At 38.5% G+C, this 20,224-nt stretch overlaps 2 protein-coding genes and 1 non-coding gene across 6 annotated transcripts; 2 read left to right on the top strand and 1 right to left on the bottom strand.

The window, feature by feature from the left end:
* Positions 1-291: 291 nt before the first annotated feature.
* On the top strand, positions 292-9,098 carry LOC145212303 (b(0,+)-type amino acid transporter 1-like). Of its 4 annotated transcripts, none has more exons than XM_080080393.1 (10): positions 296-1,080; positions 2,130-2,272; positions 2,680-2,902; positions 3,244-3,456; positions 3,791-3,924; positions 5,600-5,734; positions 6,303-6,503; positions 7,302-7,451; positions 7,867-8,035; positions 8,833-9,098. In XM_080080393.1, exons 1-10 carry the CDS (start codon positions 1,023-1,025, stop codon positions 8,892-8,894), a joined length of 1,488 nt encoding a protein of 495 aa, XP_079936519.1. In that variant the 5' UTR covers positions 296-1,022; the 3' UTR covers positions 8,895-9,098. The 4 variants fall into 4 exon arrangements, with proteins under 4 accessions (XP_079936517.1, XP_079936518.1, XP_079936519.1 ...); XM_080080394.1 differs by having other exon boundaries at positions 297-1,080; positions 3,271-3,456; XM_080080391.1 differs by lacking the exon at positions 8,833-9,098 and having other exon boundaries at positions 292-1,080; positions 7,867-8,762.
* A 66-nt stretch (positions 9,099-9,164) lies between these two features.
* Positions 9,165-19,451, top strand: LOC145212304 (b(0,+)-type amino acid transporter 1-like). The gene is made up of 10 exons (XM_080080395.1): positions 9,165-12,226; positions 13,031-13,188; positions 13,629-13,851; positions 14,271-14,453; positions 15,856-15,989; positions 16,624-16,758; positions 17,392-17,592; positions 17,895-18,044; positions 18,656-18,824; positions 19,136-19,451. The coding sequence occupies exons 1-10, from the start codon at positions 12,208-12,210 to the stop codon at positions 19,195-19,197; spliced, it is 1,434 nt and encodes a 477-aa protein (XP_079936521.1). The 5' UTR covers positions 9,165-12,207; the 3' UTR covers positions 19,198-19,451.
* Positions 9,660-9,766, bottom strand: LOC145215698 (U6 spliceosomal RNA). Its single transcript, XR_013857350.1, has one exon. It is a non-coding gene; the product is annotated as a U6 spliceosomal RNA (small nuclear RNA).
* Positions 19,452-20,224: the final 773 nt, after the last annotated feature.

Raw genomic sequence — 20,224 nt, 5'->3', positions numbered from 1 at the left:
TGTTGACCCCAGCCACTGCTAGTATGTCCCACAGTTTGAAACAAAATTCACTACTTGCAAAGATTTTTCGGTTGTTTTTGACTGAAACTTACGGGAAACAGGCCGTATTCCGCAAAATACTCCGGCTGTTTTCCGTAATTTCCACTCAAATTGTACCACGGTCTACAATCTACATAAATCAAGAAGCATTATTGCACAGCGGTTTAGCAATGGAACTTACAATGAACAGGCTTAATAGCATCACTGAAGTCTTTTCGTGTAAGTTCCTCTGCTCAGTTCGCCTTAATCTACTATGGAATTTGAAATGTTTGATATCTGGCCACGACATTATGGAACATATACGTAAGGGCAAGCCTATGTATAACTTCCCCTACGTCTATGTCCGACAATATCGGAGCCGTTATCTTCGTTACAATATATATGTACAGCATTTACTACATGTAAAAAACACACTCTTAAATGTCCACAACAATTCGACACTTTGTATATTGTTATTTTTCTCGATAGGTACGGCGACAATAAACCTACGATTTTACTTTTCTATTTCATGAACCCGGCGTCATTAACGCTTGACATTCTTTTGGGTTGTTGTAAGATATAATGCACTTGAAGTGGAAATTCCATTCAAAGCAACTTGGTTGTTAGTATATAGAGCCCCTCGACTGAGTCCACTTACGCCCCACCCCCAGTCGTTTCTATTCCCAATGCGCCAACCTTACTTGTTGGCAGTCACTCCACTTCATGCGCTACATAACCAACGTTGCACAGCTATTTCCAGCTTGTTAAATGTTTTAGTGCCATTTTAGTGCCGCTTTTCTTCCTTTCACCAAGCGAAATAAACTCAACTGTACAGGGTTCCAAACCAACTACATAAAATACCACTTTGAGGTTTTTGGCGATTGTCATTTCACAATATTTGTTTTTGGCGGCAAGCTTAACGCGACAATTGGACACGGTCGACTGCGTGCAACCTTAGCCCTTTTTCGCGCAGTATTTTGAACGTCAGTTCATTCCGTAAGTTGATGAAGTCGTTTAGTCGTGCATTTGACACAATGCCATCTACAGAGCCTGATACTAAAGGTGGATATGTTTGTTGTTTTGTCTGCTAGTTTATTTAACGCAGTTAGTGCTAAGTGTACAAACCGCGCTGCAAAGATACAAAATCTATCAAACTTAGTCATATTTAAATCAGGTTTACAATATAAATGCGGCATCAGCAGAGCACAAAGCAAAACTAACTACTAAAACGTTGGCAAAGACTGTTTTTGTATCGTGTTGTGCGAATAACAACATGGCTTGTTAAACATTAATTTTTGCATTTAAGTTGTGGACACTGGTGTAGTTTGGACAAGCTGTGTGGAGTATGTGTTCGGATAGGAAGTTATAAAATCTCTTTTGAAAGTTGAAACCAATCGTATGGTATCAACTACACACACAGACAGGAAACAGCTGTCAAAACTGCGCGTTCATGGCGAATGTCGTGTAGACGTTCGGCTTTTTGTTCTTTCTAAGTCATACTGTCGCTATTTCAAGGATGTAATTGGCCTTATGTATGCGCAAATAATAATTTTGCTGACTAAAACATCGTTTTAAGAAATTATGATATTGCCGTTATTGTCATCGTCATTAAGCTTGTTGCGCTAGCTTGAAACATTGCACAACTGTGTGGGGTCCGAATAAGTCCAAAGGAAAGAATATATTAAACCCGTCAGAGGCTTATTTTAGCTAAACGGTCATGAAGTTTTAAACAGAAAGGTAAGGTGTCGCAAAAACACTTTTACGCAACAAATTGATGGCCACAAATCAAATTTTAAGGTTTGAACGAACCACACAATGACACCAATTTCATGTCTTGGTGGTAAACGTAAGCAAACACTTGTCTTGCCGCGGGCTACGTTTTTTTACGCATGGTACCAATAGTGGGATTTACATTTTTTGACAGCCGGTTCTATTACAAAAGTCATATTTTTCAGCCGGTTTATTTACAGTAAATCCATAGACAGTAATGCTAACCGGTTCGCTAATCTCATAAAATTTCGCGAGACGGTTCTATAGAACCATGCAGTCTCACCGCTGCATATTACCTACATACACATGTAATTGAAGGTTTTTTTTTATACACACGATAGCTGATGATGCAGTGGCGATACCCCGACATATCGGCTTTGTCGGCGCCGTCGGTTTCATTGTCGGTGCCATTATCGGTTCGGGGATTTTTATCACACCTAAAGGCGTATTCAGCAATGCCGGATCTGTAGGAGTCGGAATGATGGTATGAACAAAATATGAATAATATATTGTGGTTGCAGTGCATATTTTTAATTTGTTGTGCTTTTAACTGTATTAAAATTGCGTTAAATAAATTTATATTGTCAAACCGGATCAATTCGTATCATTAATTTAGCGTCATTGTGGTTCGAACTGGAAAACATATTTAACTAAATGGCAACCATGTTAGCTTTTTTTCTAAACAGAAGCAACTTGCAAATGTAGCAACATTAAATGTTCGTGGTGTAAGTATGTGGTTAAGGCATTTATACGCTAAATTATGTTGATTTGAAGGCAGCACTAAAATTTTCACCACAATGGAATTAGGTTGAAACTTAATCTGTTTAACCGTTTAAAATTTAAATGTGTCTTATATACACACGTGTCTAACTTGCTAAAACCAATTCGCAGATCTGGTTGGCTAGCGGCGTCCTGAGCATGTTCGGTGCACTGTGTTACATCGAACTGGGCACAATGATCCCCAAGTCCGGCGCGGAGTTTTACGTTTTTCTGGAGGCTTTTGGTCCGATACCGGCGTACCTCTTTGCCTGGACTTCATCGTTTATCCTTAAACCTTCAACCTTTTCTTTGCTTGCTCTCACTTTTGCAGAATACGTGCTAAAACCACTATATGGTAAATACGCGTGGACTTTGATCAGTAAGATGCAGACTGTGCACTTAGTTTCCGGTTATAAGGTTTATACCCAGTTGTGACATCTTACGTACTTGCCTGTTGCCCACTGAAAACTGGGGTGGCGTAACGTGACTACACTTATACGCCTATACGGTCAATGTCTTGTCACTTGCTGCACTGATGGGACCTTAAGTCGAAACAGTATGTGCTATGTCTGCAGCCTAATTGCCAATTATTTGCCACCTGCTTGTATACGTGAGCTTTAATTTCGTGGTTACCCGATCTGTAATTGTCTAACAGTCTTATCTTCTTCATCAGTTAAAATAGGTATACTTATGTAGGGTTTCGAACAATTTTTACTATTGCAGCTGGTAACTGTGGGGGAATACCCCCAAACGCGGTCAAGTTGGTCGCCGCTACGCTCATCCTCCTGGTGGTCCTGCTGAATTGCTACAGTTCCGAGGTGTCATCCAAGGTAGTGACGGTGTTCAGTGTTGGAAAATCCGTCAGTCTTGGCATTATTATTGTTGGTGGGATTGTGTGGTTAGCAAAAGGCAAGTTTGTGACCCTTTCTCATGTTGATACATTACACTTAACTTTTTCTAGTTTATCACAATAGGTAGTTTCTAGTTTCGCAAAATATCCTCAATATGTTTTAAGGTCATAATATAGGTGCCGAAAAAAAGCTACTTTCTTGTTGAAATATTAAAACCAATATTTTCTTCTCGAAATATCAAAATCAATAACACGATTTTATCTCAAAATGAAGGTGGGTTAGTCTTAAACGTCTCTAAGCACTGGTTTACAATGCCTTGGCTAACTTGACAGTGACGTAACAATGCAAGCATTATCTATAAATGATTAACTTTCGTAGTTTTGTAACCCCAGGTCACACTGAACATTTTCAAGACGCATTCTCCGGATCGCCCCCTGGCGTACGCGAAATCTCGTTGGCGTTATATCAAGGTCTTTATGCTTTCGGTGGATGGGATCAGCTAAACTGTATGGTCGAAGAAGTCAAGGTAAATGCCCCAAACACTTTTATTTTCAAAACTTAGGTGGACAATTGTCGAGTCTGTCCATTGCCACTACACACCGCCTAAAGCAGCGGTTCCCAACCTTTCTGGTGCCGTGACCCCTTGATAACATTTGCCAAGTTGCGGTGACCCCAAGGATAAAATTAGTAGACTCTAAGTCTAAAGTAGCATTGACTGTATTTTTTTTCAACAATAAAGTGGTCCATTAATTTATTTATTTTGGGCCTAGTGCAGGGGCGGATCTAGAAAAAAATTAAGGGAGGTGTCCAACAATTATTTGGGAATTTCCCTGATGCGATACTGACGTTACATAATACGATTTGGGTATTCCCCTTTCTAAAAAAACGTCATAACGTTGATCATATTATCACAATACGCCTCACGTGAAATACTTAATTTGCACATCAAATGTCCAGTAGTTAATTGTTTCGTTGTCAATTTGATTTTCTAGTCCGAAACGACGAGTTAAGCGGCAGTTTGCTTTGTCCAGAATTACATGCAGGTCAAACCAGAGAGTATAAGACCTCAACCTAACTCGCAACTTTGGCATGCCGCAACGGCGAGCAGCATCTGTTACTACCCGTTATCCAATAGACGAAAAGATTTTTTTTTTTTTTAATTTCCAATTACGGATCTACCATCCTGGCTTACTCATCAAACTGCAGTTGCAAGATAAACGTAACTGTCAGGTAATCAAAATACATTAGTTGCTTTAAAAAAAAAACTTTTGAAGGACTGAACGTTTTGAAACGCTGGTTAACCTAGTAAGGTTTGCAATGTTACGAATGCAATAAAGTTGGTTACTATGCAAGGCATAAAAAATGCCAAGCATTGGGAAGTTACCAATTACGTGTATCTTAACATGGTTCGATTTTTATCGATCGAATATTTGTGACAAACCACGTGTTTGGTAGGTCATAAACATTAACATTGTTTGAATACGAAAACAGTTTAATGCATAACATTTAGTGCAGTCAGCACTTTTGACTTTGTTGTCCTTGGCGGATAATCACTTTTGTATTGTCAGCGCAATAAACTCTTCATTTTAACCCTTGTTACGTCACAATAGACTATTAGATAAGCCGGTATAAAATCATAAAGGCGCACGGCTTTAAAATAACGACTTTCTGGAATTACGCAGCGATAAACGGAACGTTTGGCCTAGTTAATGTACGCACAACTTTTTCCAAATAGGAGTCGGGCAATTTTCTGAGGGGGGTGTCAAAACACCAAACACCCCCGTCTAGATCCGCCCATGGCCTAGTGGTCCATGGCCTAAAACGAGTTGGAAACCATGCCTTAGGCGACCCCAGGCAAATTGTTAGGCAACCCCAGCAGTTGGCGACCAACAGGTTGGGAACCGCTGGCGTAAAGCATGTGCAACCTTTACCACTGAAAGGTAAAATACATTAGCTTGATTATACGCCGGGCCGCTCCTTCATTTAGCACAGATTGTCTTTTTTTCTTGCGTACCAAACACGCATATATTAAGTTAACAACCAGTACATTTTGTGATTCCAGTCGCAATATTACTCTGCAGAAAAATAGGGTTGATCTAATGGGGACAATTTAAGACTTATGTTCACTTGCCAACACTGTGTTGAAATAGTTCAACACTTAAATTAGGTTGTACCTTTTCACGGCATATTTGGAATTTCAGGACCCTTATCGCACCGTTCCTAGAGCTGTAGTTACTGGAATGGCGATTGTTACTGGTCTTTATTTCCTCACAAACGTTGCTTATTTATCTGTGATGTCAATGGATGAACTACTTTCTTCACCAGCTGTTGGAGTGGTAAGTTAAACGGTAGAGCTACTAACACAGGAACACACAGAAAGAGGTTTTGGGAATTTCCTGTAGGTGGCGCAACGGAGCATAGGCGTTTGCAATGGCAATAATTGCTAAGTTAGCTATTTGCAGCCATTGGCTGATTCTGCAATTATTGTTATCGTATACGCCTATGCTCCGTTGCGCCTCTTACCGGAAATACCCAAACCCCTGGTGTGAGTTCCTGTGTTAGTAGCTCCACTATAAGTTAAATAGCAATGGTATGTGACTTTAAATTGTAAGTTTTATGACCTGTTCGGTAATACTACATTATGTTGTAAAGATTTTTCGCATTGCAATTCCCCACTTATTCAGAAACAACTGTTTGAAATTAGCCTCACTTAGTAATTTAAAGAATACAGAGGAGAGAAAAAACAGTTCCTCTTTAGCAAAAATCAAACAACTTTACAATTACAAATTACAAATAGGGTTACTTACGATTGCTTAAAAGAAGCAAGTAATTCTACTGCCAAATGGACATAGTGATTTTTTGGTACTAAGTTTGCGGTTTCTAAATAACAAACCGATTTTTCAGACCTTTGCTGAGCGAGTTTTGGGCGTTGGGTCGTTGGTTATCCCTGTAGCAGTCGCATTTTCGGTTTTTGGAACCTGTCTTGCAATTTGTTTTGCAACTGTTCGTATAATGTACGTGGCGGCAAGGGAAGAACATTTCAACCAGGTGCTAGCCATGATACATGTTCGAACCCTTACTCCTGCCCCTGCTGTTATTCTTATGGTAAGCTGGATTTTTTAACTTTATATTTGGTAAACTGTCACTGAATGTTTGTAAACAGTGTTTGAGCGGTTTTTTTGATTTTCTGAAACGCTTTGTAAACTTAATGAAACAAAACAAACATGTACAACTGTGCTATGCAAATATCATCCTAAATCACATGCGTTCAATGCACATGACTCTAGTTGCGTAAATAGACCATTTGTTTCATATTCAACTAAAGCATAGGTGGGCAACCTTTTTGCATGCGCGGGCCAAAAAGTAGTGATATATTGCGGCGGCAGGCTGCAACGAAGATCTTGCAACAACATAGTAGTGCTAGGCAAAGTCAAACACACAATGATTTTGTCTTTGTACGTAACAATTCCTATTATTAGTAATAAACTAATAACTATTAACGTGTAATGTAACAACACTTCGGCATAAAAATGGGCTTTGACACATACATTCCGTCCTGCCGATCAAAATAAAATACGTGTCGCGGGCCGCTCCAAAGTTGCTCGCGGGCCAGATGCGGCCCGCGGGCCGTAGGTTGCCCACCCTTGAACTAAAGCTTTCAGTATACTTGAATCAGTTTGCTTTTTTATCAACGGTTAACTTTTATTTCTGTTTGAAGCTGATGATACCTTCATTTATTACATTGCATAACCAAAAACACAGACTGATTCAAGTATACAAAAAGCTCAGTTGGGCATAAAACAAACAGGCTATGTATTTTCTGCTGATTTGCATTTTTAGCTGCTCGCTCTTCTACGAGGTATATTAACAGTATCATGGCCAACGATGATTTTTTTTTGGCAGGGTGTCCTTTCAATGTTGATGCTCATTCCCACCGACTTTGACACTTTGTTGGATTTTATGAGCTTCGCAAGTTGGTCGTTTCGATGTCTAGCTGTGGCTGCGTTGATCTTAATGCGTTATACGATGCCAGACCGACACAGACCATTCAAGGTAACAAACCTGTACCTAAAGTAAAATGTTTCACAACCAATTAATCTACATGTGTTGCTGTAATCTTCGATACACAAATCAAGCGATTTGCTACTTTGCCCTACAAAGAAGACATGTATCTGCTTTTAATTCTAAACTTTTTTTTTAATTTTTTAATTTTAATTCTTTTTTTCGTTTTGTGATTTAAAATTGGTCCGATTTTTTGTTGGGTTTGCATTTCAATTTTTCTACAAGATAAAGTGTGTGATAGGAATGATTTTATTTTTCCAACGCTAAATTTGCTATATTTTTATTTAGAAAACATGTTCTACTCGGCTTTATAATGCTTATAATGATCTTCTCTGTTTTGTTGTTGTCCTTTTGAAATAATAAGATCGTTGGACAACCACAAATTTTGTTGTATGAACAATTTCAGGTTCCAATTATTATTCCGATTATTTTCGTCCTCTCATCCGCTTACCTGATAATTGCGCCGATTATCGACGATCCACAAATCCAATACCTGGTTGCCACTCTTGGTGTTTTGCTGGGATTGGTCTTTTATATTCCTTTCGTGCATTTCAAGAAGCGCAGCTTATTTATCCGTAAGTCAGTAAACTTTAACGATGGTCAAGTAGACTTAAGCACCTTTGCTTATTTTTCTGTTTGTTGTCCTATGAATATGAGGGAAAATAACTTTTTTTTCTGTAGAAAGGTGAAGCACAAAATAATATGTAACTAGATTTCATGCACAACCTTACAAACTTCTCTATTATTTTACATGCACAAGTAAGCTTAGACTGCCATTTGTCGAAAAAATATCGAACTTTTTAAATGACTGTGTTCGTCAAAACGTTATTTTCATCGTTATATATGCAATTCAAACAATACAGGCATTAACGTGCATTCAGTCCTAAATAGTGATGTACCGAATCTGTTAAATTTCGGTTCGGCTGAAACCGAGTATTCACCCGAAGTCGTACGCTACGCTTTTGACATGAAAACATAAGTTTATCTACCCCGAAATTGTTTTTGTGTTGTGTTTCGTCCTCATTTTGGTTCTGGGGGGTTCAACAATGCCTCAAGCATGATTGCGAACCTGCCAATCAATTAATACTTTATTGTCTATGCAGTGGGAAAAAAGAAAAATGTTCCAAAAATATTCATAATTAACACGATTTTCGTTAATGGGTAATTTAAAAGATTGTGCGGTACCTTATACTACGCAGAAAAGGCACGTTTAATGCTTCAATTTTGTGTTCGTAAAAGAATCGGTTTCTTTGCCCATATAGCCGATTTGGCCGAATAAATTAAATTCGGTACATCTCTAGACTTAAGTTGCATTTTTAGTTAGGTTTAGTCCTTACTTGCAGCAAAAGTTACATTGTTTTTTGCCTTGCAGGTCGGGTAAACTTGTTTTTGCAGAAACTGATGCAAGTGACACTTCCCGATGCTGAAAAATAAACAAAATTCGTATAAAAAAGATAGAACTTGCATATGAAACTGGGAAAATCGTTCTGTGATAGGAACTTTTTGTGTTTAGTAGGCTACTGTACTGTGCTGGAGGTTGTTATTTTTTCTGGCAGTGTTAGCACCTACTTTAGTCTATGGCTCTATGCAATGACATGAAATGCTGTGTTTACAGTTGCAATAAAATCAACAATGTCATTGTTTGTCTGTTTAAATTTAGCAATATTTTTCCCTACAACCGACAACATTATCATCAATGATCGCTGATTTTTATTCACTATGTTAAGGATAAAATGTTAACATTTTCAAAAATTCTGTTGCTTTGAAACGGGTTTCCATACATAACAATATTTGAATACAAGTACTATTTCGTTTATCCCACAAGCAGTTAAAAGCTATTTGTTATTATTACGCGTGAATATCTAAAATACAAGACATGTGTCCAAATACGCAATGAGCATCAGCGAAACGAAAAACCCAAGGGTGTCGCTAAAGAGCCATAAGCAATGCTACAATAAAACAAACTAAAGCAAATTTTCGCAGAAAAAACGCTCATTAGCTATCAAATTACCCAACCAAATAAAAGTATAAGAATGATGTGTTCTTGCAAACGAAGCACTTTTTGCTAATTCAACCTAATAGTGACGCAAAATGGTTACAAACCTCATCACATGGCTAATGCGGCCATTTTCTATCCAGGGATGGTCATGTTTGCAAAAAGGTGGGGTAAAGTTTAGTTTTCAATCATTATTTTTAATTAAAAATGAGGAACGCTTCACGATTTTGCGTGTCATCCTTGCGCAGGGGCCATGCTAATCTTCTCTGTATCGTTCCAATTTTAGTATATGTACTGCCGAAGCAAGTACAATAACACCCTCTCCCGCCCCCCTTTATGACCCCGAATTGTAAGGAAAAATCAAGGTTTGTGGTGTGCGCTATCTAGTCGAGGCCCAGACGTTTTTAATCGCGGCATTTACGTATGTGTGGCGCTCAGCAATTCAGTCTGCTGCTCTCAGTTAATTTTTTCAAAACTACTCTAACATAACCTATTTACTAAAAATAAACACAAATGCAATAATTTTGAGCTTTGTATAATATTGCAGGGCCTAATGTAGTAAAAGTTTGAAAAAACGGCCGTATTTCGTTTTTCACAGCGTTTACAGTGAAATTCATTCATAACCCTCACTGAATTTGAAATTGGTAATTCCCTCGCAAGATTCCGTATCTAGGACAACGACCTGTCACAAATCAAAATTTATTACTTGTTAAAAAATGCAACAATCGCCAAATCGCCCTAAACAGCAGAGTTAGAAATGAGTACGTCCATTAATTGAACCGTTTTCGGTCAAAAACAAATCATGCTTACAAATTACTCAGCAATGAAATGCAAAAGATTTTTAAACAAAAAATCATATTTGTATTAGATAGTACTTTTAAAACACAAATTCAACAACGTTTTGGAAACAAGTGCGTACAAATAACTTCAACCCCTGCGGTGTGGAGTTGCTCATTTCTCTTTCCTGTATCTCTTCAAAGCGCAGGTGGCAAAAAGAAACAACAGCGCTGACGCCAAGCCGGTTTCAACACAAACTATCTTGACAAAGGAAAATGAGTCAACAGGGAGGCAGTGAGGTACAGTTCGCTATCTCAAACTGTTTTTACTTACGCCTCCCATTGAGAAAGAGGTTACTTTGCTGCTGGACTTGCTGTGCTGGTGATTTGCTGGCATTGCATTTTGTGTTTGTACCAGCTGGTCTCTCGTGCTGCGATCGAACACGAACAACACTACCAAGTAAAACAGTTAAATACCAAGTCAATACCCCAGCTTCAAAATTTCACAGCACTTGTGTTTACTGTTTTTTTTTTCTGTGCCCATAACTTGATAAAACTGCAACAAACAACTTTGTTTGTTTCTGTTTGGTAATAAACACAGCTATTTAAACACAATTGACTGATATTTAACATTAAAAATTATGGACTGACGAGTGACGACTGAGTCAAGTTCGAATTGTGTGATTTTACGAATGGATAAGTGCAGCTGCTTATAACAACTTTGTTGCATACTGCTGCTATCTAAAATCTGATGAAGAAAGAATTAAATGTAACGGTCAAAATCACGAAGTTTTTAATTGCTCGAGGCAGGGCCGGGTTGACTATTAGAAAAAGTTCTTGGGACATCAAGAAAAGGTGGACGGACCTATTGTAAACTTTCATAGTTTTTCGGGTTTTAAGCTTGGCACCCACACGTCCAGTCTTGCAACGCTTATGAACGGCGTAATTCTCTGATAGGCATCAAAAGTTGTATCTTTTGACCCCAAAACGCTTCTACCAAAGCCTACATTACCAATTTTAAAGCATTTGGAATTTAAATGTGGGAGAGGATTTAAAAAACGCAAAAGATAACGATAGTCTCACTAACCATTAAGGAAAAGGACATATAATTATGTCATATAATGTAAGAAAACTATCGAAAGCGATTAAAACCGGGCATCAAATGTATTCCCACTGCAATTATCAAAAAGGTACCCTGTTTTTAACATGATAAAAGAGTCATTCGGCGTGTAACTTCAACGCTGTGTGAGGTAAGACAACTATTGCAAATCGAAAGATTTTGAAAATTGAAAGCACATCGCGCTGCACGCGGGAAAAAGGCACGTCGCATGTGACTGTGACCATTGAAGCATAGTGCCGACTGCCGAGTGACACATTTATGGAAAAACCCTGACCGTGTGTGTATTCTGAGCTACAAGAATCGTCAGCTTTATGTCAAATGTGCTTAGTATACATAGCAAAACAGAAGAACAATAGCGTTCAGACAGATATCGTTTTCAGCTTGGTTTCTTTCAGCGACAGGTCTTTGTTTTTATTACTGTTGGAATGCAAGCATAACAACGATTTCTCTGTCTGACTCTGCATTGGTGCGGGATGGATTTTGCCTCGCATAGCAGACATAGCAGCAGCAGCCCAAAAAGCGTATTGGCTTTTGCAATAAATAAAGTCAGATAGGTTTCCAACAAAAGTGCATGCCGAATGTGGTATTATATTTACTGCTTTTTCCATGCTACAGTTGCTTGGTTTAGTGACCAATGTCCCAGTTTTGAAAACAATCATTAACGCAATGTGTGGTATTAGCAAGAGAACCCGGCGTTGAATTAACAATACTGCAGGAGAAAGGTTCTTTGTTCTGTCACAAGCGAATCTGGCACAGCTGTCTCGAGTCTCCTCTTAGGGCGAATCGCTTAAATAGAACTGAAGGACTCGTGAATTTGGTACACAATTGGTGACTGCGACGGAATACATCACAAACATGCAGTCAGCAGGAAAAGGTAAAATTACGTTGTATCTTGTATGTTATAAGCTGCAACTTGTTTTATAGTGTGGTTAATTGTTTTCTTTTAACGTTAAGCCATGCTGCAAATATAAAGGAAATGGTACGTTTCCTGTGCTCAGTAAAAGAGATTTCTGGTGACTGGTGATGCTTTTCCCTTTAATGCGACTATTGTTTTACGAGCGTTCCACTAACACATCTGAAATGTGTTGGTTTATTTGTAAACGAAACCTGTACGTTTGCGTTATGTTTTCACCCCACCAAATTTTCTTTCTCAAAAGCAAACAACGGACTTAAATGTCATTGTCCGTGTTAAAATTATGCACATATCCGTTTGTAGTGTTCCAATGTAAAACGTTTTGACAGACTTACCGTTGTACAGTTGTGAGTGAAAGCGATCTTTTTGTCGGTTGCGGGCCCTAATGTAAAAAAACGACTGCATTCGGGCCTGAATTTGCACCCATAAGGATTGCGTCGTTTTTTCCACTTTGCGGGAATGTACAAGGTTGTAAATTGTGTGTTGTTTCGTACAACGTACATTCCGTAGACCTTTTGTAGTTATTTCGAATGTTTTAGAAAAAAAAACGGTTTCAGGCCGTCGCTGAAATGTGGACCCAATTTGGAGGGTTTTTGTTTGAATAAAACTACCGAAAAACCTTTTCACGTTTGTGTCTTCATTAAATGTGACTGTCAGGTCTAGATAGATTGTCGGCTTGTGATATTGGAATTAGACCGGGTCAAGGTCCTAATTTCGGACCCACTAACAAATTTGACGTATAAATCTTTTTTTGTGTGTTAATAGAGAAAGAAGAGGTATCTGACGGTTCGGTGAAACTGCACAGACAAGTTGGCTTTGTTGGGGCAGTCAGTCTTATCGTGGGGACCATTATTGGATCCGGAATTTTTATATCACCCAAGGGAGTCTTCAGAAATGCTGGATCTGTAGGAACTGGTTTATTGGTAAGCGTAAAAAAGAAATTGCTGCATTTTCTGCACTTTATGGTTCTGTGAAGCAAATAATTCGACTATAACAGGTGTCGGAAACATATTTTGCTCTGCTAACCGTTTTATAACCGAAAACCGAAATTTTACTGGTACGGCTTAAAAAAACACACAAATGTTTAACATTGAAAATTTATTACAGCAAGCTATGTTCTTGAACATTGCACAAATTAATAAAGCATTTAACCTGAAAAAAGTATACGGCCCGGTAACAAACAACTGGGACGCGGACCTGTAGTTGCCGACCACTGGACTAAAACATATACTTTGTATCGAAAATAGGAAAGTTTATTTATAGTGGATTTAAAGAGTTAAACTTATCCAATGTGGCAGGACAAAGCAGTTACGTTATCGAACATGTACAGCCATTAATTTTGGCTTTAAACTTGCTCCTACAGATGTGGTTTGCTTGCGGTGTACTCAGTACGTTCGGCGCACTTTGCTACACTGAGCTAGGAACGATGATACCTAAGTCTGGTGGGGAATTCCCCATCTTGTTGGAATCTTTCGGTCCGATTCCGGCATACCTGTTTGCGTGGACAGCCACTGTGATACTAAAACCATCGTCTTTAACACTCTTGGCTCTCACCTTCGCGAAATACGCCCTTGCTCCTGTTTATGGTAAGTTTGTACTTAATAGAAGTGTGGTGATTGGACTTGAGGTCCAGCGTTCTAAGAAGTCAATCTTACTCGAACCACAGATAAAACAATAAAAACTTCGGAGTGCAGCAGCATTGATTTGATTTAAATATGGAAAAATTTGCTGAAATTTGTTGATCATATTCTACAAAATAACTTTTTCGTTATTCTGACGGCACCTTGGTATTTTTCTGCGGTCGTAAAGTTTGAAAACAACCTTTTTAATATAGTTAATGTTCGGTAGAAAACGTTTGTGTATCCTTGAACAACGATGATTTAAAGCCAATTTATTCAGTTTTGTAAGCTATATTAGCAAATACATCTTAAAAAGCTTCAGGCATGCAAAAAAATAGTCAATTTCGAGCAGTTTGGTTTAAAATCTTTGTATTTTTCGTTGCTAGGCGACTGTGACAACGTTCCAGGGATGGCCACCAAGTTAGTAGGAGCTGTGGTGATTCTAACTGTGGTATTTGTCAACTGTTACAGTGTCAAACTCTCAACAAGAATCGTAACATTTTTTGGGATCGGAAAAATTATCAGTCTCGTGATTGTCATAATTGGAGGAATTGTGTTTCTTGCTAAAGGTAACCAACATTTATAGAATTTCTACAGATACTATACCAACAGGACCACTGAGACATTGTATTTTACTTAGAAACAAACCTTACAAAAATATCCTGATTGTTTTGGATTTGCGTTGGCATTTTAAATGAGCTGGTTCTGTTCCACACAAGCTTTGGCACTGTAGCATTTTTACATTGAATTGCAAAAACAAACTGTAAGTTTCAGCTTATCAGCAAATTTTCTCCCACAGCTAGTACAGAGTCTTAACCGCTAAAAGATTATGCAGCAGCCTTGCTGAACCACAATGCGGAAAGTATAAGAATGGGCTGTGACGTCACACTAGAGTAGCAAGCCTTGCAAGTGTTATAGACAGGGTTGCCATGCCGTCCTTATTTTGAACGGCAATATCTTAGTGCATCTTATTGTTCTTATTTCTGAGAAATATCCTTGTTTTTGACAGTCAAATCCCCGCTACAGGTAAAAGTAAAATTCGCCTGAGCTGTCGTGAAATGTACGAAATATTTCGAACGAACAAGCAATTGCCGGAAGATTCAGATTGTTTCTGGCAAAATATATGACATGTGGTATGTCATAGCTCGTATAAAGGCAAAGATTTGTTCGAAAACGTTTGTTTCGCATTGTATGAAAAAGTAATGTTTCGGTTTTCCTTATTTTTGCGTCCATGTCGATGGCAAACCTGATTATAGAGCCGCAAGGCTTTATGAATGGTGTCAATTTACTACATTGCTGGCTGTGAAAGTCGCGTTCTTTTTACATATTCTTTGCTGTTCAGGTATTGCCTAGGCCTTATGTTTGACTTGCGTGCACTGCTCAAACAGTTGCGTATTTGCGTTCTTGCTAAGCGTATTTGTAAAACGGGTCAGGAGGTTGCTGTACTTATAGCAGGGAAGCATTTTGCCAACTGCCGTTTTCAGTATGAAGCAAGCATGTGGTACACTGAATATTTCCGGCTAAACCGCTCAGAGTGCAACGCTGCACAGTATGTGAAAATTATCATGAAATTTGAAACCCAGCGTCGAATTACACAATCCTAGCTTTCGTTGTAGTTAAAAAAAACTGCACACTGTAGCTTTTAAAAGAACTTTGAATAAAGCCACCAAAATTATAGTTAAGTTGGTCACACGTCTGCGCACAATTACTACTGTATATTTTGTTTAAACTGTAAGACACACTAATGGGCCTGGTTTGAGTGAATATCAAGCGATCGCGTTGCATGTTTTACCACATTACTACGTAGAAACAAGGGGCTAAAGTAGTAATTTCCCCAAGTACAAGGGCGTTTCGATGAACGGTTCCACTACATTAAAACGTCTCAACGACTTTTGTTTTTTCAAAAACTCAAGTTCATATAATTGCGCCCTTCAGACATAGTGTTTGAATAACGTTTTTTGTTGTCTTTAGGCCACACCGAACATTTTGAAGACGCGTTCTCTGGCCCGCCCCCTGGTGTCCGTGAAATATCTCTCGGTTTATATCAAGGCCTTTGGGCGTTTGACGGATGGAACCAGCTAAACTACGTTGTTGAGGAATTAAAGGTGAAAGAGTAACCATTATTTTTTGAACGTATTTTGTCTTCATCTCAGAGTTGTAAACGGGCCTGAAATTGGAGCCCGAACCCGGCACGAACCGGAAAGTCCAAGCCCGAAACCCAGCCCGAACGCGAATCGTTTTTAAAAGCCCGTTTAGGCCCGAAAGTTTGATTGACAGACCTATACATTGAAGCCTTTGGAAAGACCAAGACAGCATACATAGTAGACTATTGGTCTTAAACAAGGCGCTTTAGGACTGTTTGACATTAAGTCAGGTTCAGCAACTGGCTACTTAGCCAGTTGAGTGCATTCAAAAAATTACTGACACAGAGTGTAAAGTCAGGCCCGAATCAAGCCCGTATTTTTCAAGAAATCGAAGCCCGAACCTGGTCCGTCTTACAACTCTGGTTCTTCTGCAAAAATTAGTCGGGCGGCAATCCATAATGATTAAAGCGGTTTCATATTTAAACGCTAGAAAGCATAAAAATGTACGTTATATGACTCTGTGTTTATTGGCTTCCGTTCTCTATTGCGGAAACTACATTTGTATTCAACAACGCAATGTCTAGTCTGTGTCTACTTAAAATGTATGCTATTGGTCTGGGTATAAGAATATAATTTACTTTTTTGTTGTTGTTAGAACCCGTACAAAACGCTTCCCCGTGCAATTATTACATCGATGGCGATCGTCACTGGTCTTTATTTGCTCACAAACGTCGCTTATCTCTCTGTGATGTCACTAGAGGAACTTCTCATTTCGCCAGCAGTGGGCGCTGTAAGTCTCTTCCCTTCGTAACAATCCACATTAAAACTGCCAAACTTTCAACAAAAACTGAATTTATTAACCTATTGGAAACGGATAAAACATTAACAATTTCGAAAAACGTCGAAACAGACTGTAACTGGATTTTTAGAATCTTTTTTAATTCTACATCCCAAATTTTTGAAAATTGTGTTGCCTTAGTCAAATCTTTTTTTCTTCCTAAAGTTTGTAATATATTTTCTTATTCTGATCAAGTTTGGAATGGTTTTACAATTTTGTTAGACGTGCCTGGGTGTGAGAAAGGCTGTAAGAGAAAATTAGTTTATGGGTTTAGTGTGTTCAGAAGCTCTAGGGTACATTTTATCTTTGAAAGTTTCCAAGAGGTACACGACAGAAAACAAGTTGAGATCCTCTCATAAGTGATCTGAACTGACCAGAACCCAAAAACACAAGAATCCGAAATATTTTTAAACAAAGCCCGAATGAGGCCCGAAAGTTGTTCAAATTACAGCACAAACGAGACTGCGGAGTGTGTGACCCGAAACAAGCCTACTTTACTTAAACTCAAGCCCCGGCATGACCCGAAAAGCATAGCCCAACTTGCAACTCTGTTCCAATCAATATTTTCGCACATCAACTTTGCAGACATTTGGCGACCGAGTGCTTGGAGTCATGGTGTGGGTAATACCCGTTTCCGTTACTTGCTCGGTTTTCGGAACTTGCCTTGGTTCGTGTTTCACAGCTGGTAGAATTTCATACGTGGCCGCCAGAGAGGGACATTTCAATCAGGTGCTTTCCATGATACACGTGAAGAAATGCACACCTGCACCGTCCGTTATACTGAACGTAAGTAACCGTTGGGATTTGAAAGCGCACATACTCACCCTTTACAAATCGTTCATAATTTAGACAGTAATAAAACTGCAAGTTAACTATACATAAAACTACTATTTTTATGAAATATATTTTACTAGTAGGGGTTGTCGAATTGAAAAACGTGTAAACCTTTTCGAAACGCAAATCAATTTCCTTAGACAAGCGATTCTTTTTATGTGGCCCCTCGGGTGGTTAAGGCAATTTCGCTTGGCAATGTTCCTGAAGTCTTTACCCAATTTTTTTTGATGAACAATACCCTTTATTCTTAACAGGGTTGCATTGCACTTTTGATGATCATTCCCAACGACTTCGACTCCCTCATCAACTACTACAGTTTCGCCAACTGGGCGTTTTACTTTTTGGCGGCTATGGCTCTTTTGTATTTTCGATACGAGAGACCAAACGCCCACAGGCCAGTCAAGGTAGGTGCCAGTACGTTAACAAAGAGTCATCTGTTATGACTCACTTTGAGAACTTGAAATTATTTTTTTGTTAATCGGAACACACTTTATGTAATTTATGAGTTTTGGTATGTTGTGACGTATTTTCGAACACACTTGATATGTAAAGTGACGTATTTTCGTAGTCTATGACAAAATTTACCAACACAGTTGGTATGTTATATGACGTCGTGTAATAGTGACGCAATTTTAAGGCTCCCATGTGGTATTTTTAAATTTTTGATACTTGACTACACTTTTTGTTATATTTGCTAATATGCGCAAAACGACCCTTGTTACATATAGCAAAAGACGAGTTTACGCAAATAGGCTATAATCAGTGGTGGGATTCAGCCGGTTTGCACCGGTTCTACAGAACCGTCTCACGAAAGATCAGCGAACCGGTTAGCATTACTGGTTACTGCCAACGGATTTTTGCATCTTATCTGTTATACAGATTTTTGAGATCCGGCTGAAAAATATGACTTTTGTGATAGAACCGGCTGACAAAAAAATTGAATCCCACCACTGGCTATAATCAACCCAAATCCTTCAAAATGTTTTTCTTTTATTTTCACATTTTTTTCTTGTAGGTCCCAATTGTGGTTCCCATAATATTTTGCCTTGCATGCCTCTACCTCATTCTCGCACCAATCATAGATGAACCGCAGATCCAATACCTCCTTGCAGTGTGCACTGTCTTTTTCGGTTTGGTCTTTTACATTCCTTTCGTCCACTTTAAACTTCGAAGCGAAACCATACGTAAGATAACGTTAAAATGTGTTAGCTTTTGTTGCTATATTTAAATTTCTTTTTTCCTGTAATTAGTTACACGAGGTACAGACACAACAAGCGGTTTTACTAGGAACATAATTGCCATTAAGCATAAAACAGAATACAATTAATACTTTTTTTTCTGTCATAAAACGACTGTCATTATTATGATGACAATATACAAAGCGTTAAAAAAAGAGAAAAAAATATAATTAAGCTTTTATAATTGATTTCTTAAAAATATAGCAGAACTCCATATTCAAAAAATCCTCTCTCTAAATTATTTTTTGTTGGTTTAGGTTCGCTCAATAGATTCATGCAGAAATTGATGATGGTGACAACTCCTGACAGTGATTCGTGATTTGCAAGTCAGCTTTTTTAGCCAAGTCGATTTTACGGTGTTACACTGTGGGATGGCAGTATCCCATGGTACTGCTGACTCTGATTAGCCTATGTGGTTTTGCACGCCCAAGCTCCCTAAGGTACTGGACTCTCAGCTTGCGTGTTTAGTTGTGATTGTGCTGTTGCTTGCTATGCTGCATATGTTTTCTTCAACATTTTTGTACTGTTTCAAAATACTGCGCACTAATAAACAATCCATGTGTAGGTTTGAAAGCAGTGTTTTTCCTGTATATGAGGAATTGTATTAAAAGCAGTCGTAAGATGTACACCACACTAAAGAAAGATAGGTGATAAGTTTTTTGGCTTTAAAAATGACCGAGGTTTTCGACTGGTTCGTAATTTCGGACTCCGATTTGGAGTATGTGTCTCTGAGGCAAAATTTGGACCATTTATCATGCAGAACTAAATTTAAACAGCGAAAAATGATTAAGTAGGAACTGTCAAACCAAGTTCGCATCTTGTTCCCAGGAAAAAAAAAATTGCATGTGGACTGGTTTGGTAAAAGTAATGGAAGTTTTGGCGCCTTTGGTCATTTTTGTCGTTTGTAGTTTTTATGAGAAGAACCAACGATGCAATGATTTTCGATTTAGTTTTAGTCCAATTGCCTATTTAGAACAGCAATCGTGTCCCTTCGCGCTAAGTATGACCCTTGTAAAGCAGTTGTGCATACTATTAACCAGTGGTATCAAACACGTGACCCGCGGGCCGGATGCGGCCTTCCAGGAGTTTTTGTGCGGCCAGCGAACTAACTTTTAGAAGTTATGTGTTTTACTCAGGCGGAATACCATGTCAGACCAGTGAGTTTACATAATATACTATAAGTTCTTTCACTTTTCTACACCGTATATCTGTTTCTTATACATTACAATATTGTTTTTTAATGTAGTTAATGGCATTAATGAACATTTTACTTACACTCTCGACTTACTTTAAAGTTAAGTTGTTTTTGTTTGTTTTTTTGCCCTCACAGTTGTTTGAGTTTGACA

The sequence above is a fragment of the Phallusia mammillata genome, chromosome 2, assembly GCF_965637545.1.
Source record: "Phallusia mammillata chromosome 2, kaPhaMamm4.hap1.1, whole genome shotgun sequence".
In the NCBI taxonomy this organism is placed as follows: Eukaryota; Metazoa; Chordata; class Ascidiacea; order Phlebobranchia; family Ascidiidae; genus Phallusia; species Phallusia mammillata.
Note: the sequence above shows the minus strand (reverse complement) of the source record. Positions and strands in the feature narration are given on the sequence as shown.